Source organism: Ranitomeya variabilis, chromosome 1 (assembly GCF_051348905.1).
Source record: "Ranitomeya variabilis isolate aRanVar5 chromosome 1, aRanVar5.hap1, whole genome shotgun sequence".
In the NCBI taxonomy this organism is placed as follows: domain Eukaryota; kingdom Metazoa; phylum Chordata; class Amphibia; order Anura; family Dendrobatidae; genus Ranitomeya; species Ranitomeya variabilis.
The window spans coordinates 523,063,902-523,091,349 of record NC_135232.1 but is presented as its reverse complement, the minus strand read 5'-3'; the positions used below and the strand labels follow the sequence as shown (position 1 = coordinate 523,091,349).

Below are 27,448 nucleotides of genomic sequence, written 5' to 3'. Positions count from 1 at the left end.
TTATTTCAGTTTTTAAATATAAACAGTGAAACTCATGATATAGAGTCATTACAAACAGAGTGATCTATTTCAAGTGTTAATTTCTGTTAATGATCATGGCTTACAGCCAATGAAAACCCAAAAGTCATTATCTCAGTAAATTAGAATACTTTATAACACCAGCTTGATAAATGACTTTAAAATCTAAATATGTTGGCCTACTGAAATGTATGTTCAGTAAATGCACTCAATACTTGGTCGGGGCTCCTTTTGCATCAATTACTGCATCAATGCAGCGTGACATGGAGGCGATCAGCCTGTGGCACTGCTGAGATGTTATGGAAGCCCAGGTTGCTTTGACAGCAGCCTTCAGCTTGTCTGCATTGTGGGGTTTGGTGTCTCGTCTTCCTTTGACAATACCCCATATATTCTCTAAGGGGTTAAGGTCGGGTGATTTTGCTGACCAATCAAGCACATTGATACTATTGTTTTTAAACCAGGTATTGGTACTTTTGGCAGTGTGGACAGGTGCCAAGTCCTGCTGGAGAATTAAATTTCCATCTTCAAAAAGCTTGCTGGCAGAGGGAAGCATAAGGTGCTCTAAAAATTTCCTGGTAAATGGCTGCACTGACTTTGGTCTTGATGAAACACAGTGGACCTACACCAGCAGATGACATGGCTCCCCAAACTATCACTGATTGTGGAAACTTCACACTAGATCTCAAGCAGCTTGGATTGTGTGCCTCTCCACTCTTCCTCCAGACTCTGGGACCTTGATTTCCAAATAAAATGCAAAATTTACTTTAATCTGAAAACAACACCTTGGACCACTGAGCAACAGTCCAGTTCTTTTTCTCCTTGGCCCAGGTAAGACGCTTCTGGCATTGTCTATTGGTCATGAGTGGCCTGACACAAGGAATGCGACACTTGTAGCCCATGTCTTGGATACGTCTGAGTGTGGTGGCTCTTGAAGCAATGACTCCAGCAGCAGTCCACTCCTTGTGAATCTCCCTCAAATTTTTGAATGGCCTTTTTTTAACAATCCTTTCAAGGCTGTGGTTATCCCGGTTGCTTGTGCACCTTTTTCTACTACACTTTTTCCTTCCACCCAATTTTCCATTAATATGATTAGGTACAGCACTCTGTGAACAGCCAGCTTCTTTAGCAATGACCTTTTGTGGCTTACCCTCTTTGTGGAATGTCAGTGACTGCCTTCTGGACATCTGTCAAGTCAGCAGTCTTCCCCATGATTGTGGAGCCTACTGAAACAGACTAAGGGACCTTTTTAAAACCTCTTAATGACGGCCAATACGTCTATTTACTCAAACTTAGATATATGAGAATAGCATCCCCATATAGGTGACAACCCAGCAGCTGTCGGCTGTACACTATAGCTGACAACTTGCTGCATCAGCAACGAGCAGTGTTGGCACCGTCCTTATCTGTTTAACCCCTTAGATGCTGCTGTCAATAGTGACTACATCACATAAATGGTTAACAGAGTGTGATAGTGTGGGGGCTTCCTATTTAACCCCATCGGCACCCAGATATCATGATTGTGTAGTCCTGGTGTTTGCCATGGCAATTCATGGCCAAATAGCGGCCTGTTCAGAAGTTAGCAACATTTAGGTGGTAAAAATACACTTTCATTCCTGTCATGTCACTTTGCATTAATTCATGAAAAGCACCTGAAGGGTTAAAAACTACCTCACAGCAGTTTTCAATATGTCAAGGGGTCAAGGGGTGATGTTTTTAAAATGGTATCACTTAAGGTGTTTTCCAATATATAGGACCCCCAAAGTCACTTCAAACCTGGATAGGTCCCTAAAAAAAAATATATTTTATAAGTTTCCTTGGAAAAAGGAAAAATAGCTGCTATATTTTTAAACCTCCTAAAATGCTAACAAAATAAAACAACATTTCACAAATGGTGCTAATGTAAAGCTGACGTGGGAAATGTTATTAATGTTTTGCTGTGGTATGACTATCTGGATAAAAGGGATAATCATTCAAAGTTTGAAAATTGTCATTTTATTTTTTTTATAGTTTCTCAAATTTCTGATATTTGTTATAAATAAACACAAACCATATCAACCTAAATCTACCATTATCATAAAGTATAATGTGTGATGAAAAAAACAAATCTCAAAATCACAGGGATATGTTGAAGCATTCCAGAGTCATTACCACAAAGTGACACTGGTCAGATTTCAAAAATTTGGCCTGGTCACTAAGGGGTTAAACGCTTAGGAAGCCTTTGCAGGTGTTTTTGTTAATTATTCTAATTTACTGAGGTAATGACTTTTGGGTTTTCATTGACTGTAAGCCATAATCATCAACATTAACAGAAATAAACACTTGAAATAAATCACTGTAATGACTATATAATATATGAGTTTCACTTTTATGTATTGAAGAACTGAAATAAATTACCTTTTTGATGATATGCTAAGTTTGTGAGAAGCACCTGTACATCTGCTGCCAAACAGCATCCAAGATACATAATATGTATGTATGGTCTTACAATAATTTCATTCTTACTGCAAATGGGTCAGCTTGCTCCCAAGATATTGGGGCTCCCCAGGACACAGGCCTCATTTCTTCCGGTAATGATTCGGGAACAGCAAGTAAGATGAAACCAATGTCCAAGAGGGCCACACCAGATGCCAGAACCACTACCAGTGTGTCACTGTAAGCACGAGACAAATAGGCACCTATTGCAGGACTGGTTACCAGGCTGGCAGCGAAGGTGGCAGACACCTAAAACAGAAGAGAAAATGAGGATTGCCATATCAAACTGTGCATGAAAGATGAAATAATAATGAATATAAGGAAGCACAATGTCATTGATCCGGACTAGTAGAGCTTAAATCACATTTATAAAGTCACGAGATACTGTTCACAGCTTCATTTCTGTCCCACTTGGTTTACTGAAAGAAGACAAACAGTGGGTGAACTGAGCGCACCTGTTCCCATTATAAATAACAGGAATTAAGAGGGTACAAACACTCCAAGGTGAACACGGGGTGGATGATTTACCCAAACTGGTAGTGGTCCAACTCGGGAAAAGCAAGCACTGCCACAACACGCCAGGGCTCTAAAGGAGTTTTCGCACAAAGTTGATTTTAATCAATTGAACTTGGAATAATAATAATTTCAATAATTGGATGTGATTAAATAAAATGTTCCTGTGCCGAGATAATCTTATAAATGTGCCCTTGCTGTGTATGGTGTAAACCAGTTTTCCTTACAATTCTGACAAAATTGTATGAAATGTCACAAAATTGTCTCAATTTCACATCAGTCTAAGGTTGCAATCACATTGCGTTCAGGCACCCATTCAGTGGTCCATCAGGGCTTACATCTGAAACCCCCCGAAAAACGGGATTTGGACATATGCGCAGACAGGGCCATAGACGAGGGTGTGGGTTCGGATATTTGCCCCGACAAGTCCACTGAACAGGTGCCTAACTGCATTGTGAAAGCACCCTAAGCCAGTACCGCCACGTTTTTGAAAAGTGGGCAAAACATCCAGGGACGATAATTAAGACCGAGCATGTCAGTCAAATCACAATTTACACCATGTAAATAATGGTAGAAGTGTACTCTCCCTGGCTGGACACATTTCTCACAGTGGCGCAAGGTAGCAACAAAATACAATTAATTCATTAAGAGGTGCACGTCTTCATGAACTTGGCACATCTTACACCCACTCTTCATTAAGACTGGCGTGTAAAACCATGCCTACGATTATTTAATTGTAGATTTTTTATTCTGTATATGAATATGGAGGCTGTGGTCTTGTCCGAGCTGCTGCTCACAACAGACACATGGACATAGATGGTAATTGATGGGAGATGTTCATTGACTGTGCATGTGAATAGTGGAGGCAAGTGCTGCTATATATCAGAATTCATCATGCACGCTGTTGGAGTGGGAAGGCAAGTAGTGGACATCAGCCATTATCGATAGTGGATAACCACAGGAGTAGATAATGAAAGAAAGAAAAGTATTAAGGGAGAACTTCAAAGTTGGCTCTAACAACTGGATATCCAAATCTAGACTTAATGGGGTAATACAAGCTTAGGACAAAAGTCCGCAGTGACTCTGACTTGACGGTGTAAGGTGCACATGCGGTCATGCTTCCTCGGTATTTGCTGGGGTGATTTGCATACCTGCGGTCTCGTGTTGACTAGACATATCTGACTTCTCTCCACTATCTTCCATGGAAAGAAGCCGAGCGTCTCTAGTGGGCACATGACTGCAAGTATGACAGTGCTCACCACACACTCATGATCCAGCAGTCTGCAATCCCATAGACTGACTTCAGACTTTGGTCCCAAGTCCATTACAGGAACCTGATGGGCGAGACATGCTTCCTGAACCACGAGCAGCATAAATCAAACACTGACTGTGTTATTGCAGCTGTACGTTGTCCTCTCAAACTGCAATATTTCAGAGAAAAGACATTAAAAAGCTGGGGGGAACTTTGCGTGTTAGATAACTAGTCCAAGGCAGACCACCAACGGCTTCTCACCACCCCACTTACCTAGGCTGACAGGTGTCTGCCTATACACACATGGGCAGAAACAAGTCCGTCTAAGAAATTATGGCAGAAAAAAGCTGCTGGGGACCTGCCTCTGAACAATACCTGAGACGCATAGTTCCGGGCCAGATTTTCATAGTATGTTTTCTCTGAATGAAGCGCTGCAGCATTTCAGAGTGGTAAAGCATACACGGCTGCAACAGCGCAGCAAGTATCTGATCCAGGCAGCAGGAATTTCATGACAGTTTCTCTCTAATGCTGTCCTACATAAAGAAAGAAGGCTTCAGAAGTGGAGAAATGCAAGACATGAAGCACTCACCAAACCGTATGCTGTGCTTCGTTCATGCTCTTGAGTAATATCTGCCACATAAGCAAAAATCACAGAAAAAGTAACAGCAAAGACGCCCGACATAGAAATCACTGCAAAATACCACCTGTGGGAAACCAAAGAAAATAACATAAGACTTGCCACTCCACATCAGGAAGAGATTCATTATTAGTGACTAAAGCGTTTTTACCATATACATTCCCACACATCACACAGCAGAATTTAAAAGCATTAATGAAACTTCCTGTGTACAATAGCATTCATACAGAAATGCCAGTATAATATAAATAAATTGTATTATATACACACACACAGTGGGTAAGGAAAGTAATCAGACCCCTTTACATTTTTCCCCTCTTTGTTTCATTGCCACCATACAAAATACAAGATACACTGTCTGCATGGCATCCCAAAGCATTTAATGGGAATCTGTCAGCAGAATTTCATCCCCAAAAGACAAGTCCAGCAATACCTTTATATGGCCGGTCTGTCCCTCCATTACTGAGAAATCAGTGTTTGACTTGATATGCAAATTAATCTGAAGCCTCTGTCACTCCAGCTCTATTCCCATGCTGTGCGGTGTGACTTGAGGCAAAGTAGACGTCAGCCAAGCAGGAGGGGGAGGGGTTGGGTGGCGAATAGAGCTGGAGTGACAAAGGCTTCAGATCTGCAGCCTCATTTACACATCAATTCAAAGGCTGATTTCGCAGTAATGGAGGGACAGAGCGGCCATGTAAAGGTATTGCTGGACTTGTCTTTCAAAGAGCTACATGTGCATATACATAGTTTGTGATGTAAAATAATCCTACTAACAAACTCTCTTTAACAGAATTGTGTTCATTCTTAAAGGGATTTTCCTCTGCCTCCCAGTTTCCTGGTTGCCAGTGTGGTGCACTCCTCATATTGACAGTTAGGACCAGCTACATGGTGGCAACGCTGGTATGAATGGAGTGCAAATACAAGGAGAAAGCAGAGACCGCTTTCCAGCATATGAGAAGCTCAGGGGGAGCATGGCTGGTTGGACCATGCCACAGTCAGCTGCAGAGGGGAGCAACAAGGCATTAACGTATAGAGTCTGCAAGCTTTCAGCACTTCATGTTTTTGCAACCAGTTTGCAATTTTACCTACAGTATTTAAGAACTTGAGACATCCCTTATTGTGTAAAATACACCAACATTTTATTATAGCCAGAAATGTATGAAATACACCCTATGGCACACAAAAAGTTTACTATCTACTGTAGCTTCTACTTATCCATACCATGGACTTATCTTCAGCAGAGGTATAGGGGCACATGTAAAGAAAACCGTGAGAAGAAGGAAAGACTTTCTGCCCCAAACGTCAGACAAGGCTCCAATGAGAGGGGCACTCAAGAAGGAGAGAAGACCCTAGAAAACAAGTTATTATTAGCGTTGTTACACCTATATCTCAAGTAGTTCAATACATGGAAGTCAATGATATGGAATAGCCTCAGCCATGTTTTTCACCTTAACTCCATGTATCAGGCCATTCATTAAGAAGGTGTGCTGAGGAAAGGTCTGGTGCAGAACCTGGCAAGACAACAACAATTAATCTTCAGTATGTCTTACCAGAGCAATCCGAACATTTATTCAAATTCTACAAATGTCTTACCGTTAACATGGGCGTTGTAAGCAATCCCCAGGCGAAAAACTCCAAAAATATAACCACCACCGCATGGTAGACACTGGGCTCTCCAACTCCTTGTCGCTGTCAAGATAAACCATTCAATCAGTACTTTTCCTAGGGCTACACAGAAGATACTGAAGCACCTCAGCCCGCGATGCTATCTATATCATGTGCACCATAAACCGAAAAGGCTACAGACAATTTATCATAGAGAGCTAATGGCTTCTTCAGTTGTATTGTACTACAGGACAGGATCATATGGAGAAGATTTATTTATTGGGGGGCGGAGCTAGGATATTATGTAAAGGGCTATTACCATCTTCATAGGGGAATATTGCCAGATCGTTCTTGTAAAAATAAGCACTTTTGCAGGCACTACGCATATTCTGCAATATAGTAGCTGTGGTCGGTTTCCAAGGCAATGAGTTGTAAACAACGGCTGAAAATTTCAATAAACAGTAAATTCCAAAATTGCATGTACTTACAAGTACTACCCATATATGAAGGTGGGAATAACCTTAATGTTTGTGCATTTTCTAAGGCTACGTTCACATTTGCGTTGTGCGCCGCAGCGTCGGCGCCGCAGCGCACAACGCAAAGAAAAACGCGGCAAAACGCACGCTAAAACGCTGCGTTTTGCGCCGCATGCGTCCTTTTTGACCGAAAGTTGGACGCAAAAAAAATGCAACTTGAAGCGTTTCTTGCGTCCAACGCTTGCGGCCATGCGGCGCAAAACGCAGCACAACGCATGTCCATGCGCCCCCATGTTAAATATAGGGGCGCATGACGCATGCGGCGCCGCTGCGGCGCCCGACGCTGCGGCGCTGACCGCAAATGTGAACGTAGCCTTATGTGGTATTGCTGTGGAGAAGCTGTATTTTGGAGGTTTTGTTAATCGTCCTTTTCTAAAAGCCATAACTTTATCATTACAGTGATCTAGCTGGTGTACTGAGCTGCTGTAGACCACCACGTCTGTATAAACAGATCCATAATACACCTGAGTGCACGAGCCCAGAAGCACCCATTTAGGACCTGTCAGATCCCACACCAGACCTTGCTTTACTAGCTGTCTCTCTAGGCTTTTATATTATAGATCCATAAGTAACACAAAAAGCTGCAGGGGGCAACATCATTTTACATTGATAACTGGGCACCGCTACTGTTTAAATACCGATTTACCACAAGTGACCTTGTCAGCAACTATTTGTTCTGGCCGAAGTTCCCTAATTATGTTATTTCTGTGGCCACTACAGAGTGTCAGATAAAGAAATGGCACACTAGGCACGGGTGGGGGTAGGGCACACACAGTAACCTGCTGCGGAGTTAATATTACAGTGGCAGTGTGTTAGGTGGCACAGATCTACACTTTAATGCCCCATGATTCCCCAGTGTACCACACCATTTTATACCAGCTTGTCCACAGCTCGTAATACCCACTGGACTGGTTTCTAGGCATCACAGCAAAAGGAAAGTATGACAGCCTAAATATTTTGGGCCAAACTCATCAGAGATCTTACACTAGCATTCTGGAGTAGGAAGTCTTGGAAATTCACATAACTTTGGTGTAACTTGAGGCTGTGCTAACATTTTCAGATGTTTGGAGTTCACAACAGAGTGGGCAGAGTTGGGGCAGGACAGGGAGATTGTGTCCGCCCCTCGTGAAATCCATGACAAGTGGCAGCGTTCTCCAGGCCAAAATCTTACTTCAGCAGGGACTAGAATAGGATTAGTGCGAGGCACCCAGAGGAGAACGCCACTCGTCCAACGCTCCAAACACACGCAGAGGTGACAAAGAAAGCTAAAGGGGCTTTCCACCCCATTCTTTTATTTTGGGTATGGAAATCCATCTGCCGGATATTCACACAAGGGTCTCCTGATGAACCAATACCCGGTGGGTGAACGCGTTGCGATATGATTGGAAGACGGACGTGGATGGATAACCATATTGGCAACATCATGTACTATATGTGTGTTCACCAAAGCACACATAATATATCGGATCTGTTGGTCTGAACACATACATACGAGCATAAAAATATTTCTTACGTTACATATATACTGTACATGTTTTTCCTATCCCACAAGCTCAGTGTGGCAAAGTAATATATGATTTTTTTGCCCCCTTGTAGTGGATGTTTCAGATATCTTCCTGTAATCTACATCTAATCAATTACGATAGTAAATCATGAACGTTTCCTATAGGGATAAATACCATCCAGGGACAGATGACGTGTGAGTAGGGGCGTCACTGGCCTGCTGGATTAGGGTGCCAACCCCTGCGGACAGAAGTGAGAATCTAGCCTAAGCAGTCGTGTTGGTACACGTGAATAACACCATTTCCAGCACATTTTCACCAGTTTTCCCTTCTGCATGCGCTCTGTAACTGACAGTTGTTGCTCTACTAATGAATGAAGACTAGCTGCTAGGCCTCCTGTATACAGAGACATGAGGGATCCCTGCTCTCCTGTCTCTATATAGCAATTGGTCAGAAGGGAAGCAAAGACCACAATATACAGCTGTGCTAAGCAGTGTAGCTGTGAAACCAGCACTGGGGTGAACTAAAACACTTGATACAAAGCACTGGGACAATCTGACTCCCCCCCCCCATTAGTTTCATTAGGCTGCTGTAGAGTCTGATCCATTAGGCTGGTTTCACACTTGCGTTTTTGTCTGCAGCGTTTTTTCCCCCTATATTTAACATTGAAAACGCATGCGTTTTTTTTGTACGCGTTTGGTCGCGTTTTCAAACGCATGCGTTTTTTTTCTGCATGCGTTCTTTTTCAAAAATGCAACCTGTAGTATTTTTTTGCGCGTTTTTTTCGCGGCAAAAAAATGCATTGCTGTCTATGTAAACGCATGCGTTTTTAAGCACATGCGTTTGTTTGCGTTAAAAACGCATGCGTTTTTATAGAAAAAACCCAGAAAACAGACTGAAAAGCCACCCACCACCATCAAGGTGATAAAGGGATCCAAACCCTAACCCTAAGGGTATGTTTCCACGGTCAGGAAACGCTGCTTTTTTGACGCTGCGCAGAGCTGCAGCGTCAAACAAGCAGCGTCCAGATGTTCCAGCATAGTGGAGGGGATTTTATGAAATCCCGTCTCCACTATGCGTGGAAACCCGCACGCGGCGGCCCTGCGACTACGGACATGCTGCGCGTCTTTTCAGATCGCAGCATGTCCGTTCACCTTGCGGGGACGCAAGGCATATCACAGGGCGCTATGGGAGAGAGCGATCATCCCGGATGTGAAGAGTTAACACATCCGGCATGATCGCGTCCCAGAAAGGGGGCGGGGCTTAGCACCGAGCGGCTTCGCCGCTGCGGCGATACCGCCGGCCATCCTGACAGTGGAAACATACCCTAACTCTACCCCTAACCTCACCCCTAACCGTTTAATGAACATTTTCTGACAGTCATAGTGCCACGTATTTCAGTGCCACGTATTTCAGTGCCACGTATCACGTATTCAGTGCCACGTATTTCAGTGCCACGTACCACGTATTCAGTGCCACGTACCACGTATTCAGTGCCACGTACCACGTATTTCAGTGCCACGTATTTCAGTGCCACGTATTTCAGTGCCACGTATTTCAGTGCCACGTACCACGTATTCAGTGCCACGTACCACGTATTCAGTGCCACGTATTTCAGTGCCACGTACCACGTATTCAGTACCACGTATTTCAGTGCCACGTATTTCAGTGCCACGTATCACGTATTTCAGTGCCACGTACCACGTATTCAGTGCCACGTACCACGTATTCAGTGCCACGTACCACGTATTCAGTGCCACGTACCACGTATTTCAGTGCCACGTACCACGTATTTCAGTGCCACGTATTTCAGTGCCACGTATCACGTATTTCAGTGCCACGTATTTCAGTGCCACGTATTTCAGTGCCACGTATTTCAGTGCCACGTATTTCAGTGCCACGTATTTCAGTGCCACGTATTTCAGTGCCACGTATTTCAGTGCCACGTATTTCAGTTACGTTTAGGGGTTAGGGGTAGGGTTAGGGTGACCAGGACATTCTTCTAATAAAAAGCTACCCCTAACCCTAACCCTAGCTAATTCTACTATTAGTGGATTTTCTAGTTGATTTTTTCATGGGGGAAAAAAAAAAAACCGCATGCGTCTAAAAAACGCGGCGTTTTGCCGCGATTACATGCGTTTTTTCACCACATGCGTTTTTTCAAAAACGCATGCAGATCAAAACGCAAGTGTGAAACCAGCCTAAGTAAGCACTGAGCCTATCATCTTTTCAAGTTAATGGTGTTTTATTTTTATTTATTTATTTTTTTAACACCAACTGTATAAACATGACGGCTGTTCAAACCTTAGGCTATGTGCACACGTAAGAAATGTGGTGCAGAATTTTCTGCACTAAATCTGCATCTCCTGGCAGAATCCGCAGGTGCGTTGTTTATGCGTTTTTTGTGCAGATTTTATTTCTATAATGGAGGGGTGCAGAAACGCTGCAGAACTGCACAAAAGAAGTGACATGCATTTCTTTGAAATCTGCAGCGTTTCTGCGCAGATTTTTCTGCACCATGTGCACAGCTTCTTTTTTTTTTCACATTGATTTACATTGTACTGTAAATCACAGTGCAGTTCTGCAGCAGAAAAATCTGCTGCAGATCTGCACCAATTCTGCACTAAATCTGCATCGTGTGCACATACCCTAATAAAGGAGAACAAATATGTATTTGCTGAAATGCATTGCTATGATCTTCCTTGTATATTTCCTGGAGTAAACAAGAAGCTTTGACTGCAATGCTGCCATCTTAGAAAAGAGATTGCCCTCACTTGGCACCATGCTGCCTATTACCAATACAGGCGGGTATAGACTGCCCTCACTGGGCACCATGCTGCCTTTTACCTATACGGGAGGGTATACACTGTGTTCCAAATTATTATGCAAATAATATTTCCTCATATTTTCTCTAAATTACCTATCTGAATTGCAGTCATTGTTATTTTCCAGTCATCTACTATCTACTATAGAATTGTCTAAGGGTCACTTCCGTCTGTCTGTCTGTCCTTCTGTCTGTCACGGATATTCATTGGTCGCGGCCTCTGTCTGTCATGGAATCTAAGTCGCTGATTGGTCGTGGCAAAACGCCCACAACCATAATCCGGAAAAATGATAATTACTTACGGGTAATTTGATTTTCCAGATCCATGACAGCACCGGTACATGAGAGATGGTCCCGCCCCCAAGAACAGGAAACCTGCATAGGAGATAAAAGATGGGGGCGGCACCTCTCTCCTCAGTTTGTTTACAGAGAATGTAAGGTAACCGCTATGTTAGTTTTAGGCATATATACATTATTTTAAACTCTAAGACTATTTATCTATTGTTTGTGTTAAGTGGTTATTACCCCATCTTTTGTTTGTGTTTTGTTTTTGTTTTTTTGTTTTTTTTAAGAGATTTTTTTTTTCCGTGAATCACACACAATCACCAAGATAGGGCGGGAACTAGAGCGGTGCTGTCATGGATCTGGAAAATCAAATTACCCGTAAGTAATTATCATTTTTTCCCTTCCCCATGACAGCACCGGTACATGAGAGGAAGAAATAGAAACAACCTCTAGGGTGGGACAACGGCAGATAGTACTTTTCTACCAAAGGCAAGATCTGATAGCCCCAGATTTAATCTATAATGGCGGAAGAAAGTAGAGGGTGAAGACCATACTGCTGCATTACAGATTTGCTCTATCGATGCATTTGCCCTCTCCGCCCAACATGTGGAAATAGCCCTCGTAGAGTGGGCCGTAACACCAGGTGGAGGGACCTGCCCCGAAGAGGAATAGGAAAGTGATATAGCCATACGGAGCCATCGTGCAATGGTTGATTTTGTGGCCTTTTTTCCCCTGTTTGCCCCCTGAAAGGAGACAAAAAGGGCTGAAGACTGTCGCCATGGTTTTGTCACTTCTATATATTGAAGAAGGCAACGTCTGACGTCCAAGCAATGGAAGGTTTCTTCTCCCTGGGATTTTGGATTGGCACAAAATGAGGGCAAGACTATCTCCTGATCCCTGTGGAATTTTAAGTTGACCTTAGGTAAGAAGGCCGGATCAGATTTTATAATTACCCTGTCCTCTAGGAATGTAGTGTAAGGAGGGACTATAGATATAGCCTGAAGCTCACTAATGCGTCTGGCTGAGGTAAGGGCAATGAGGAGAACCGTTTTTAAAGTCAGCGCTTTTTCCGATATGGAGGAAAGAGGCTCAAAGGGAGAGGAGGTCAAGGCATTTAAAACTAAATTTAAATCCCAGGGAGCGACCTTTGGACGAGGTTTGAATGGTCTGGCTGTAAAGGAGGCCCGAATGAACCTACGTACACCCAGGGGTGATCAGCCAATTTTTGGTCAAACAAAGCGCTAAGCGCCGAGACTTGCACTTTTAGAGTGCTGGTAGATAATCCCCTCTCCAGCCCCTTTTGGAGCAATTCTAGGATTTCTGATATAGGGACTTTCTGAACGGTATGTTATCCCTCGGCCTGAGAATTCTAAAAATTTTCCCCATACCTTTTGGTATTTATCAGCTGTGACTTTCTTTCTACTGGACAGTAGAGTAGTAACTAACGGATCCGAGAACCCCTTTGCTAGCAGAAGTCCCCTCTCAAGTTCCAAGCAGTGAGGTGTAGGCTGTGAACCTGAGGATGTGTCACTGGACCCTGGTGCAGAAGGTTTGGAACCTCTGGAAGTATCCACGGGTCCGAGATGGACATACGTCTGAGCCAAGTGAACCAAGCTCTCTTTGGTCAGAAGGGTGCGATTAAGATTATGCGTGATTTCTCTTCTCAGATCTTTTTCAGGACTGTAGGGATTAATGGGATTGGGGGAAACGCATAGGCTAGTTGGAATCTCCATTGGTGCAGTAACGCATCTACTCCTTCCGGGTTCTCTTTTGGGTTTAGAGAGTAGAATCTTTCTACTTTTCGATTCTGCCTTGTGGAAAAAAGATCCACTTGAGGAAGCCCCCAGATGGCACAGATTTCTCCAAATATTTTTTGATTTAGTGACCACTCGCCTTGGTGCAGGACGTGACGACTCAGAAAATCTGCGACAAAGTTGTCCGACCCCTTTAAGTGCGTACTTGTAAGAGATAAAAGGTAGTTTTCAGCCCAAAGAAATAGTCTTCCTGCTTCTTCCATTAGGGGACTTGATCTGGTTCCTCCCTGTCGATTTATATACAATACCGTTTGTGCTGTTGTCGGACAATACTACCAGATGTTTTCCTTTGAGATCCTCTTCTGTTTGAAGATTCGCATGCCTTACTGCTGTTAATTCTTTCAGGTTTGAGGAGGCTAATTGCATCTGTGGATCCCAAAGACCCTGTAGGATCCGACCTGATAGGTGTGCTCCCCAACCTAACAGGCTCGCATCCGTGGTCAGTACTACCGGATTCTGGATTGACCATGGGACTCCTTTTAGATTTCCGGAATCTAGCCACCAGCTTAGAGAGTCCCGAACATGTTGTGACAATACGATCTTTCGATTGAGGTTGTAAGGCATTTTTGTTTGTTCTGACAGGATCTGCCACTGTAGGTCCCTCGAATGAAGTTGTGCCCATTGGAATGCCGGAATTTTTGCAGTTAGCATACCTAGGAGGGACATGGCTTCCCTCATCGAGACATATTGGGCCGCCTGTATTTGTCTTACTCGTTGTTTTATGGCCTCGACTTTTCTGTCTGGAAGGATACAGACTTGTCTGATTGAATTTAATTGAATCCCCAGGAACTCCTGTATCTGGACCGGAATCAATCTTGATTTTTTTAAGTTTATTATCCACCCTAGTTTGGTTAGCAGCTCTCGTACTGTCGTAACTGCTTTTATACAATCTTCTTGATTGTCGGCTATAAGGAGGAAATCGTCTAAATAGGGCACTAGTAGAATGTTTTCTCTCCTTACGAAGGATGCTACTTCCGAAATTATTTTTGTAAAGATACGAGGAGCCACCAATACCCCAAAGGGGAGACATTGGTATTGTAGATGGGTGTAGACCTGCCCCAGCTGCACAACCAACCTCAGGAATTGTTGATGCTCTCTGCTGATTGGCACATGATAATAGGCATCGGTAAGGTCTATCACTGCCATGTAACATCCTGGATACAGCAGTTTTACCGCCGTTCTTAGAGTCTCCATTTTGAATTTTTCCACTCGGATGAATTTGTTTAATTCTTTTAAGTTGAAAATTGTTCTTAATGACCCATCCGGTTTTGTAGTGAGGAAAAGGGTGCTGTAAAATCCGCTCCCTATTTCCTGTGGAGGTACTCTTACCAGGACTTTTTTGTCTAAAAGAAGACGAACTTCTTTTTCGAGAACTAACTGGTTCTTTTTGGCCACCCGAGTAACTTTTATTCGGTGAGGAGGCAGGGAGATGAAGTTTAATCGTAGGCTGTCTGATAACAAGTTGATTATCCATTGAGACGGCTGTAAGGTTACCCACTGATGGACAAAAAACCGTAACCTTCCTCCCACCTGGAATATGGCGTCATTGTTTGGGATCTGGTTTTGGAGGTTTATTGAAAAGAAAACCTCTTTCTTTTTTCACCCCAGGGTTTCCCCCGTGTGGTTCTATCCGTTGGGTGGCCCCGGCCTCTACCCGATCCTCGAAAGGACCGACGATTGTCATACCAACGTCGTTTAAAGAAGGGAGGTGGAGGAAAGTGTTTCTTCTTGTCCGCCGCTTTTTCTAAAATTTCATCTAAAGCCCTGCCGAATAAATATTGCCCCTCACAGGGTACAGCACAGAGCTTCACTTTTGATTGAAAATCAGCATTCCAGTTTTTTAACCATAACGCTCTTCTTCCTGAATTAGAGAGGGCACTAGCCCGGGCAGCAAACCGTACCGAATCAATGGCAGCGTCCGCCAGGAATCCCGCTGCATTTTGAAGTGGAGGGATGACTTCTAGAAGTCTGTCTCTTGGACACTTGTTTTTTATTTGGTCGCTTAGTTCCTCTAGCCATTTAACCATGGCACGGGCAGTGCAGGTAGCCGCTACTCCAGGCTTGAACACCCAAGTTGAGGCTTCCCAGGCTGATTTTAGAAAGGCATCCGCCTTTTTATCTAGGGGGTCTTTTAGGGCCCCCATATCCTCGAAGGGAAGTGCTATGCCCCTGGAGGTACTTGCGATAGCCGCGTCCAACCTAGGCGCTTTTTCCCATTTCTCGCAAATTTCCTCATCAAAGGGATATTTACGTTTTAAGGCCTGGGGCACTGAAATCCTTTTATTCGGTTTTTTCCATTCTTTTTTGATAAGATTTAATATGTTATCGTGAAAAGGGAAAACTTTCCGTTTTTTATCTTCTAAATTACTGAACATGGAGTCCTGAATCGTTTGTTTTTCTTTTGGCCCATGTCCTCTGATAACATATATGGCCGGCCACACTCTTCATCTGAAGAGTCCAGGTCCGAAACCTCCTCGGGCGGAAGTTCCCCCTCGGATTCTACATCAGATATTTGGGCAGGCGTAGAGGGCGGGTTTACGGAGCTCTGCAATCCATGATGTTTTAACTGCTCCTTTACAGTGCTGTGCACTTCGTTTCTCACAATATCCTTTATATTCTGAAGCAATGATGATGACTCTTCAGATACAGTTTTTTCTATGCATGAGCGGCACATACGCTTCTCATATGCTTTGGGAAGGCTTCTATCACAGAGTGCACACACTTTATGCTTTTGTTTAGAGGTAACTTTCTTTCCCTGCATATATATACAGAAAACACAGAGTTACTAACATGTTTTTTGCCTTACAAAGGCACTCACCCACCGGACCCTTAGTACCACGACAGGCTGTGGGTTCTCTGCTGGGATCGCTGATTCCATCGGATCTGCCATCTTGCAGGAGACCGTTACCGGTGTCTGCTTGCCGCCTTGTAGTTTAAATATGGCCAGGAAGCGGTGTGTGCGCCCCTGAACTTACTCCCCCCCCGGGGAGTGTCAGCACACCGCTCCTTCAGCTTACAGCGTCACTTCCGGTTCCCACCCGGAAGTTCCTCCATTCACTCGGCGCCAGCGTCGTGATGGACACGCTTTCACCTTCTCCCCCAGCCCAGCCTCCGGCCAGAAGCGGACACCGGGGAGTCCGCAGTGGGGAGGACGCACATGCAGCCAGGTATGGAGGCGACGCGCGCACGCCGCCGCCGCTGCTCCCACCGCGGACCTCGGTCAGAGACCGGCCTTAGCAAGGGAGACCTCTCCCCATGCAGCACCGCAGGTTCCCCGCAAGAACAGGAAACCAAACTGAGGAGAGAGGTGCCGCCCCCATCTTTTATCTCCTATGCAGGTTTCCTGTTCTTGGGGGCGGGACCATCTCTCATGTACCGGTGCTGTCATGGGGAAGGGAAAAAAAAATGGCCGCTCCTTACTCCCCGCACTCAGTACCCGGCGTCCGCATACACCCTTCCGGTCACCGCTCACACAGGGTTAATGCCGGCGGTAAAGGACCGCGTTATGCCGCGGGTAACGCACTCTGTTACCGCCGCTATTAACCCTGTGTGACCAAGTTTTTACTATTGACGCAGCCTATGCAGCGTCAATAGTAAAAACATCTAATGTTAAAAATAATAAAAAATCATTAGATACTCACCTTCCGCCGCCTTTCCCGCTCCTCGCGATGCTCCGGCCGGTCCATGCAAGCGGCACGTTCCGGTGGCAAGGATGGTCTGGGAGAAGGACCTGCCATGACGTCACGGTCCTGTGACCGCGACGTCATCACAAGTCCTGCGCGCCAAGGACCTGCCGTGATGTCACGGTCATGTGACCGCGACACGGTCATGTGACCTTGACGTCATCACAGGTCCTGCGCGAAAAGGACCTGCCATGACGTCACGGTCACGTGACGTCATCACACCCTGGGACAGGAAGCGGCCACCTGCACCCCACACAGGCGACAGAACTACAACGCGCCTGCGGAAGGTGAGTATATGTTTATTTTTTTAACCTGTGACATACGTGGCTGGGCAATATACTACGTGGCTGGGCAATATACTACGTGGCTGGGCAATATACTACGTGGCTGGGCAATATACTACGTGGCTGGGCAATATACTACGTGGCTGGGCAATATACTACGTGGCTGGGCAATATACTACGTGGCTGGGCAATATACTACGTGGACATACATATTCTAGAATACCTGATGCGTTAGAATCGGGCCACCATCTAGTTCTAGTATAATTGCAATGTTTTGGAACAAACTGCCTATAAAAACAGTATCTTTTTTTAAAAAAAATAAACACTCAAAATGCATGTTCCAAATTATTATGCACAGCAGAGTTTTCAACCTTTTTTTTTTAATTTTGAACAAAAAAAGGGTCAACTGTGAAGTTATAAGCATTATCAGCTTATTACAAAATGAAATCAAACAGTTTTCAAGTAAAAACTTTATTCTAGGTGATGTTACATTTGCACATAGGACCCCTTGTTCGAAAGAAGCTTCTGAACTCTCTCGTCCATTGAATTTGTCAGTTTTTGGATGGTTTCTGCTTCAATTGTTTTGCATGTGGACAGAATACCCTCCCAGAGCTGTTGCTTAGATGTGAACTGCCTCCCGCCATCATAGACACTCCTTTTGATGATGCTCCAGAGGTTCTCAATGGGGTTGAGGTCAGGGGAAGATGGTGGCCACACCATAAGCTTGTCCTCTTTTATGCCCATAGCAGCCAGAGATGCAGATGTGTATTTTGCAGCATGAGATGGTGCATTATCATGCATGAAAATGATCTTGCTGCGGAAAGCACGGTTCTTCCTCTTGAACCATGGCAGGAGGTGTTGTTTTAGAAACTCCACATAGATTATGGAGTTCATCTTTACCCCTTCAGAGATCATAAAGGGGCCGACAATCTCTCTCCCCATGATTCCAGCCCAAAACATTACTCCACCTCCTCCTTGTTGGTGCCTTAGCCGTGTTTTCATGGGGTGTCCATCCTCCACTCCATCCATCTGGACCATCGAGCGTTGCACGGCACTCATCGGTGAACAAAACAGTTTGGAAGTCAGTCTTCATGTATCGTTTGGCCCACTGGAGCCGTTTCTGCTTGTGTGCAGTGGATAGAGGTGGTAGACAGGATGGCTTACGCACAGCTGCAAACCTCTGAAGGACCCTGCATCTTGTTGTTCTGGGGACGTTGGAGGCACCAGCAGCTTCAAAAACTTGTCTGCTGCTATGACAAGGCATTTTTGCAGCTGCTCTTTTAACCTTACGCAATTGCCTGTTGGAAAGAGTCCTCAATTTTTCCTTATCAGCACGCACACGTGTGTGCTGGGAATCAGCTACATACTTCTTGATTGTGCGATGATCACTATGAAGTGTCTTGGCAATGGTGATTGTAGTTATGCCTTGACCTAAATACTCCACAATTTGTTGCTTCTCAGCAGCCAACACATCCTTTTTCTTTCCCATTTTGGCAAAAAATGTAGGCTGCTTGATAATGTGGAACAGCCTTCTTAAGTAGTCTTGCCTTTATTTGGACACACCTGCCGAACTAATGTGCACAGGTATCTGCAATTGCTTTCAGCGATATAAAGAGCCCTGACACACATCACCATCAATGAGTTTAAATGACAAACAAAAAAATTCTAACCTTATCACGCCTAAACTCTATGTGCATAATAATTTGGAACACAGTGTTGACTGCCCTCACTGGGCACCATGCTGCCTATTACCAATACAGGCGGGTATAGACTGCTCTCACTGGGCACCATGCTGCCTATTACCAATACAGGCGGGTATAGACTGCCCTCACTGGGCACCATGCTGCCTATTACCAATACAGGCGGGTATAGACTGCCCTCACTGGGCACCATGCTGCCTATTACCAATACAGGCGGGTATAGACTGCCCTCACTGAGCACCATGCTGCCTATTACCAATACAGCAGGGTATAGACTGCCCTCACTGGGCACCATGCTCCCTATTACCAATACAGGAGGGTATAGACTGCTCTCACTGGGCACCATGCTCCCTATTACCAATACAGCAGGGTATAGACTGCCCTCACTGGGCACCATGCTCCCTATTACCAATACAGCAGGGTATAGACTGCCCTCACTGGGCACCATGCTCCCTATTACCAATACAGCAGGGTATAGACTGCCCTCACTGGGCACCATGCTCCCTATTACCAATACAGCAGGGTATAGACTGCCCTCACTGGGCACCATGCTCCCTATTACCAATACAGCAGGGTATAGACTGCCCTCACTGGGCACCATGCTCCCTATTACCAATACAGCAGGGTATAGACTGCCCTCACTGGGCACCATGCTCCCTATTACCAATACAGCAGGGTATAGACTGCCCTCACTGGGCACCATGCTCCCTATTACCAATACAGCAGGGTATAGACTGCCCTCACTGGGCACCATGCTCCCTATTACCAATACAGCAGGGTATAGACTGCCCTCACTGGGCACCATGCTCCCTATTACCAATACAGCAGGGTATAGACTGCCCTCACTGGGCACCATGCTCCCTATTACCAATACAGCAGGGTATAGACTGCCCTCACTGGGCACCATGCTCCCTATTACCAATACAGGAGGGTATAGACTGCCCTCACTGGGCACCATGCTGCCTATTACCAATACAGGAGGGTATAGACTGCCCTCACTGGGCACCATGCTGCCTATTACCAATAAGGAGGGTATAGACTGCCCTCACTGGGCACCATGCTGCCTATTACCAATACAGCAGGTTATAGACTGCCCTCACTGGGCACCATGCTCCCTATTACCAATACAGGCGGGTATAGACTGCCCTCACTGGGCACCATGCTCCCTATTACCTATACAGGAGGGTATAGACTGCCCTCACTGGGCATCATGCTGCCTATTACCAATACAGCAGGGTATAGACTGCCCTCACTGGGCACCATGCTCCCTATTACCAATACAGCAGGGTATAGACTGCCCTCACTGGGCACCATGCTCCCTATTACCAATACAGCAGGGTATAGACTGCCCTCACTGGGCACCATGCTCCCTATTACCAATACAGCAGGGTATAGACTGCCCTCACTGGGCACCATGCTCCCTATTACCAATACAGCAGGGTATAGACTGCCCTCACTGGGCACCATGCTCCCTATTACCAATACAGCAGGGTATAGACTGCCCTCACTGGGCACCATGCTCCCTATTACCAATACAGCAGGGTATAGACTGCCCTCACTGGGCACCATGCTCCCTATTACCAATACAGCAGGGTATAGACTGCTCTCACTGGGCACCATGCTCCCTATTACCTATATAGGAGGGTATAGATTGCCCTCACTGGGCACCATGCTGCCTATTACCAATACAGGAGGGTATAGACTGCCCTCACTATTACCTACACAGGAGGGTATAGACTGCCCTCACTGGGCACCATGCTCCCTATTACCAATACAGCAGGGTATAGACTGCTCTCACTGGGCACCATGCTCCCTATTACCTATATAGGAGGGTATAGATTGACCTCACTGGGCACCATGCTGCCTATTACCAATACAGGAGGGTATAGACTGCCCTCACTATTACCTGTACAGGAGGGTATAGACTGCCCTCACTGGGCACCATGCTCCCTATTACCAATACAGCAGGGTATAGACTGCTCTCACTGGGCACCATGCTCCCTATTACCTATACAGGAGGGTATAGACTGCCTTCACTGGGCACCATGCTCCCTATTACCAATACAGCAGGGTATAGACGGCCCTCACTGGGCACCATGCTCCCTATTACCAATACAGCAGGGTATAGACTGCCCTCACTGGGCACCATGCTCCCTATTACCAATACAGCAGGGTATAGACTGCCCTCACTGGGCACCATGCTCCCTATTACCAATACAGCAGGGTATAGACTGCTCTCACTGGGCACCATGCTCCCTATTACCAATACAGCAGGGTATAGACTGCCCTCACTGGGCACCATGCTCCCTATTACCAATACAGCAGGGTATAGACTGCCCTCACTGGGCACCATACTCCCCATTACCAATACAGCAGGGTATAGACTGCCCTCACTGGGCACCATGCTCCCTATTACCAATACAGCAGGGTATAGACTGCCCTCACTGGGCACCATGCTCCCCATTACCAATACAGCAGGGTATAGACTGCCCTCACTGGGCACCATGCTCCCTATTACCAATACAGCAGGGTATAGACTGCTCTCACTGGGCACCATGCTCCCTATTACCTATACAGGAGGGTATAGACTGCCCTCACTGGGCACCATGCTCCCTATTACCAATACAGCAGGGTATAGACTGCCCTCACTGGGCACCATGCTCCCTATTACCAATACAGCAGGGTATAGACTGCTCTCACTGGGCACCATGCTCCCTATTACCAATACAGCAGGGTATAGACTGCCCTCACTGGGCACCATGCTCCCTATTACCAATACAGCAGGGTATAGACTGCTCTCACTGGGCACCATGCTCCCTATTACCTATATAGGAGGGTATAGATTGCCCTCACTGGGCACCATGCTGCCTATTACCAATACAGGAGGGTATAGACTGCCCTCACTATTACCTATACAGGAGGGTATAGACTGCCCTCACTGGGCACCATGCTCCCTATTACCAATACAGCAGGGTATAGACTGCTCTCACTGGGCACCATGCTCCCTATTACCTATACAGGAGGGTATAGACTGCCTTCACTGGGCACCATGCTCCCTATTACCAATACAGCAGGGTATAGACTGCCCTCACTGGGCACCATGCTCCCTATTACCAATACAGCAGGGTATAGACTGCCCTCACTGGGCACCATGCTCCCTATTACCAATACAGCAGGGTATAGACTGCCCTCACTGGGCACCATGCTCCCTATTACCAATACAGCAGGGTATAGACTGCTCTCACTGGACACCATGCTCCCTATTACCAATACAGCAGGGTATAGACTGCCCTCACTGGGCACCATGCTCCCTATTACCAATACAGCAGGGTATAGACTGCCCTCACTGGGCACCATGCTCCCTATTACTAATACAGCAGGGTATAGACTGCCCTCACTGGGCACCATGCTCCCTATTACCAATACAGCAGGGTATAGACTGCTCTCACTGGGCACCATGCTCCCTATTACCTATACAGGAGGGTATAGACTGCCCTCACTGGGCACCATGCTCCCCATTACCAATACAGCAGGGTATAGACTGCTCTCACTGGGCACCATGCTCCCTACTACCAATACAGGAGGGTATAGACTGCCCTCACTGGGCACCATGCTCCCTATTACCAATACAGGCGGGTATAGACTGCCCTCACTGGGCACCATGCTCCCTATTACCTATACAGGAGGGTATAGACTGCCCTCACTGGGCATCATGCTGCCTATTACCAATACAGCAGGGTATAGACTGCCCTCACTGGGCACCATGCTCCCCATTACCAATACAGCAGGGTATAGACTGCCCTCACTGGGCACCATGCTCCCCATTACCAATACAGCAGGGTATAGACTGCCCTCACTGGGCACCATGCTCCCTATTACCAATACAGCAGGGTATAGACTGCCCTCACTGGGCACCATGCTCCCTATTACCAATACAGCAGGGTATAGACTGCCCTCACTGGGCACCATGCTCCCTATTACCAATACAGCAGGGTATAGACTGCCCTCACTGGGCACCATGCTGCCTATTACCAATACAGCAGGGTATAGACTGCCCTCACTGGGCACCATGCTCCCTATTACCAATACAGCAGGGTATAGACTGGCCTCACTGGGCACCATGCTCCCTATTACCAATACAGCAGGGTATAGACTGCCCTCACTGGGCACCATGCTCCCTATTACTAATACAGCAGGGTATAGACTGCTCTCACTGGGCACCATGCTCCCTATTACCAATACAGCAGGGTATAGACTGCTCTCACTGGGCACCATGCTCCCTATTACCAATACAGCAGGGTATAGACTGCCCTCACTGGGCACCATGCTGCCTATTACCAATACAGCAGGGTATAGACTGCCCTCACTGGGCACCATGCTGCCTATTACCAATACAGCAGGGTATAGACTGCCCTCACTGGGCACCATGCTCCCTATTACCAATACAGCAGGTTATAGACTGCCCTCACTGGGCACCATGCTCCCTATTACCAATACAGGCGGGTATAGACTGCCCTCACTGGGCACCATGCTCCCTATTACCTATACAGGAGGGTATAGACTGCCCTCACTGGGCATCATGCTGCCTATTACCAATACAGCAGGGTATAGACTGCCCTCACTGGGCACCATGCTCCCTATTACCAATACAGCAGGGTATAGACTGCCCTCACTGGGCACCATGCTCCCTATTACCAATACAGCAGGGTATAGACTGCCCTCACTGGGCACCATGCTCCCTATTACCAATACAGCAGGGTATAGACTGCTCTCACTGGGCACCATGCTGCCTATTACCAATACAGGAGGGTATAGACTGCCCTCACTGGGCACCATGCTCCCTATTACCAATACAGCAGGGTATAGACTGCCCTCACTGGGCACCATGCTCCCTATTACCAATACAGCAGGGTATAGACTGCCCTCACTGGGCACCATGCTGCCTATTACCAATACAGCAGGGTATAGACTGCCCTCACTGGGCACCATGCTGCCTATTACCAATACAGGCGGGTATAGACTGCCCTCACTGGGCACCATGCTCCCTATTACCAATACAGCAGGGTATAGACTGCCCTCACTGGGCACCATGCTCCCTATTACCAATACAGCAGGGTAAAGACTGCCCTCACTGGGCACCATGCTCCCTATTACCAATACAGCAGGGTATAGACTGCCCTCACTGGGTATCATGCTGCCTATTACCAATACAGGAGGGTATAGACTGCCCTCACTGGGCACCATGCTCCCTATTACCAATACAGCAGGGTATAGACTGCCCTCACTGGGCACCATGCTCCCTATTACCAATACAGGCGGGTATAGACTGCTCTCACTGGGCACCATGCTCCCTATTACCAATACAGCAGGGTATAGACTGCTCTCACTGGGCACCATGCTCCCTATTACCAATACAGGCGGGTATAGACTGCCCTCACTGGGCACCATGCTCCCTATTACCAATACAGGCGGGTATAGACTGCTCTCACTGGGCACCATGCTCCCTATTACCAGTACAGCAGGGTATAGACTGCCCTCACTGGGCACCATGCTCCCTATTACCAATACAGCAGGGTATAGACTGCCCTCACTGGGCACCATGCTCCCTATTACCAATACAGCAGGGTATAGACTGCCCTCACTGGGCACCATGCTCCCTATTACCAATACAGGAGGGTATAGACTGCCCTCACTGGGCACCATGCTCCCTATTACCAATACAGCAGGGTATAGACTGCCCTCACTGGGCACCATGCTCCCTATTACCAATACAGGCGGGTATAGACTGCTCTCACTGGGCACCATGCTCCCTATTACCAATACAGCAGGGTATAGACTGCTCTCACTGGGCACCATGCTCCCTATTACCAATACAGGCGGGTATAGACTGCCCTCACTGGGCACCATGCTCCCTATTACCAATACAGGCGGGTATAGACTGCTCTCACTGGGCACCATGCTCCCTATTACCAGTACAGCAGGGTATAGACTGCCCTCACTGGGCACCATGCTCCCTATTACCAATACAGCAGGGTATAGACTGCCCTCACTGGGCACCATGCTGCCTATTACCAGTATGGACCCGCTATCAGCACCAGTGACTGCCTGCAGCGCTGCCATGACACTGAGCGGCACTCACAGCCTTACATGCTACAAGCACAGCACTGCCATCAGGTGCCATGATGGCGTCACGTCAGTCAGCTGCTGCCATATGTTGCACACAGGAGCGGCCGCACGCTGCAGTCACACACTCGCTGCCTCACCGGTGCAGCCATACGGGAGCCTGTCAGCTCTCACTCACCGTCCCTCCATCCTTAATGATGATTTTCTTAGCCAGCAATATGCTGCGATTCAGCCTCTTCTTCTTTTTCTTTTCTCCGGTCATGGTGAGCTCAGGCCCGTCATCCCGACAACGGGAAAGGTTCCGGTACCAGGCCCTCACAGCTCACCTTACCGTACTACCATGGAAACGGAGGCTCCCTCCGCATCATTCTAGCCACAGTATTCGCTTCCGGCCTCCGCCGTTAACTCCACCCTTCTCTCCCTGACGGACCAATGACAGGCTGCTGTCAGCTGGGAGAGCATTCTTATTGGCTGCTGCGCGCGTCCTTTACATTCCACGTACGTGTTGTTTGGCGAAATCCCATGACGCCAAATGTTTAGGATTGGAGAGCGTCCCGCACATAGCGCGGGGCGGGCGGAGGCTGTCGGTACCGTACTGCCTTATGCTATGGTGTCACTACAGCAGCCGGTGCGCCCCGCTTCCCTCACACACCCTCTGTGCATGTTAGTGGATGGATTGTCTCTATTTGTGAAGCGCCGTTGGTTTCCTGGTGCGGCACATTTGAGAAGGGCACATACTGGAGCTTATCACACAATCAGACTATCATGAGTTAATTTACTTCAGGTCTTCAACACAAAAAGTGAAACTCATATAGAGTCATGACAGAGTGATCTATCCCAAGTGTTTATTTCTGTTAATGTTGATGCAGGGGCGGACAGTGACAGCTCGGGGCCCCTGTGCAAGAAATGTGTCTGGGCCCCCTCCTTTGTGGAGACAAAGAGATATATACACTGCCCAAAAAAATAAAGGGAACACTGAAATCCCACATCCTAGATATCACTGAATGAAATACTCCAGTTGTAAATCTTTATTCATTGCATAGTGGAATGTGTTGAGAACAAAAAAACCTAAACTGATCAACGTAAATCACAACTAATATCCCACAGAGGTCTGGAGTTGGAGTGATGCTCAAAATCAAAGTGGAAAATGAAGTTACAGGCTGATCCAACTTCAGTGGAAATGCCTCAAGACAAGGAAATGATGCTCAGTAGTGTGTGTGGCCTCCACGTGCGTGAATGACCTCCCTACAACCCCTGGGCATGCTCCTGATGAGGCGGCGGATGGTCTCCTGAGGGATCTCCTCCCAGGCCTGGATTAAAGCATCCGCCAACTCCTGGACAGTCTGTGGTGCAATGTGACGTTGGTGGATGTTGCGAGACATGATGTCCCAGATGTGTTCAATCGGATTCAGGTCTGGGGAACGGGGGGCAGTGGCGTATCCAGTGGGTGGCAGCCAGGGCATGTGCCCCGGGCGCAGCCGACAGGGGGGCGCCAGCGGGCCGCCTGATGATGCGGCGGTCCAAGGAGGCTCCTCGTCCTGTACTGAGCGGTCACATGGTACCGCTCATTACAGTAATGAATATGCGGCTCCACCTCCCATAGGGGTGGAGCCGCATATTCATTACTGTAATGAGCGGTAACGGTGACCGCTCAGTACAGGAAGAAGCTGCCGGGGAAGCATGGACTGCACTGTGCCAGGAGCAAGTGAGTATAACGGGGAGGGGAGCGCTGCGCGATATTCACCCGCTCCCCGTTCCGGCGCTGCTCCGTCTTCAGCAGTGACGCTGAGGTCAGAGGGCGCGGTGACGTCGTTAGTGCGCACCCTCTGCCTGAACGTCAGTGCTGAAGATGGAGCGGCGGCTGGAACGAGGAGCAGGTGAATATTGAAAGTGCCGGGGGCCTGAGCGACGGAGAGGTGAGTATGTGATTTTTTTTTTTTTATCGCAGCAACAGCAAATGGGGCAAGTGTCTTTATGGGGCATCTTATGGGGCCATAACATTTGTGCAGCACTATAATGGGGCACGTGTCTGTATAGAGCATCTTATGGGGCCATAACATTCGCGCAGCACTATAATGGGGCATGTGTCTGTATAGAGCATCTTATGGGGCCATAACGTTTGCTCTATATGGGGCAAATATATTTATGGAGCATCTTATTGGGCCATAATCAACATTTCTGCAGCACTATATGGGGAAAA

General features: G+C 46.9%; 1 protein-coding gene across 5 annotated transcripts in view; it reads right to left on the bottom strand.

Annotated features, from left to right (window-relative positions):
• The window catches only part of LOC143766357 (hippocampus abundant transcript 1 protein-like), an 85,656-nt gene extending 59,988 nt beyond the window's left edge, over positions 1-25,668 (bottom strand). For 2 of the 5 annotated variants that reach the window (XM_077254010.1, XM_077254018.1), the window contains exons 1-6: positions 25,427-25,648; positions 6,486-6,581; positions 6,341-6,403; positions 6,114-6,241; positions 4,845-4,959; positions 2,521-2,739 (exon numbers count right to left, since the gene is read on the bottom strand). In XM_077254010.1, coding sequence (XP_077110125.1) covers positions 2,521-2,739; positions 4,845-4,959; positions 6,114-6,241; positions 6,341-6,403; positions 6,486-6,581; positions 25,427-25,510 — 705 coding nt within the window. In that variant the 5' untranslated portion in view covers positions 25,511-25,648. Of the gene's footprint in view, positions 1-2,520; positions 2,740-4,844; positions 4,960-6,113; positions 6,242-6,340; positions 6,404-6,485; positions 6,582-8,712; positions 8,852-25,426 lie in introns of those variants that run through there. The other 3 variants (XM_077254025.1, XM_077253991.1, XM_077254000.1) reach the window with 3 other exon arrangements.
• Positions 25,669-27,448: the final 1,780 nt, after the last annotated feature.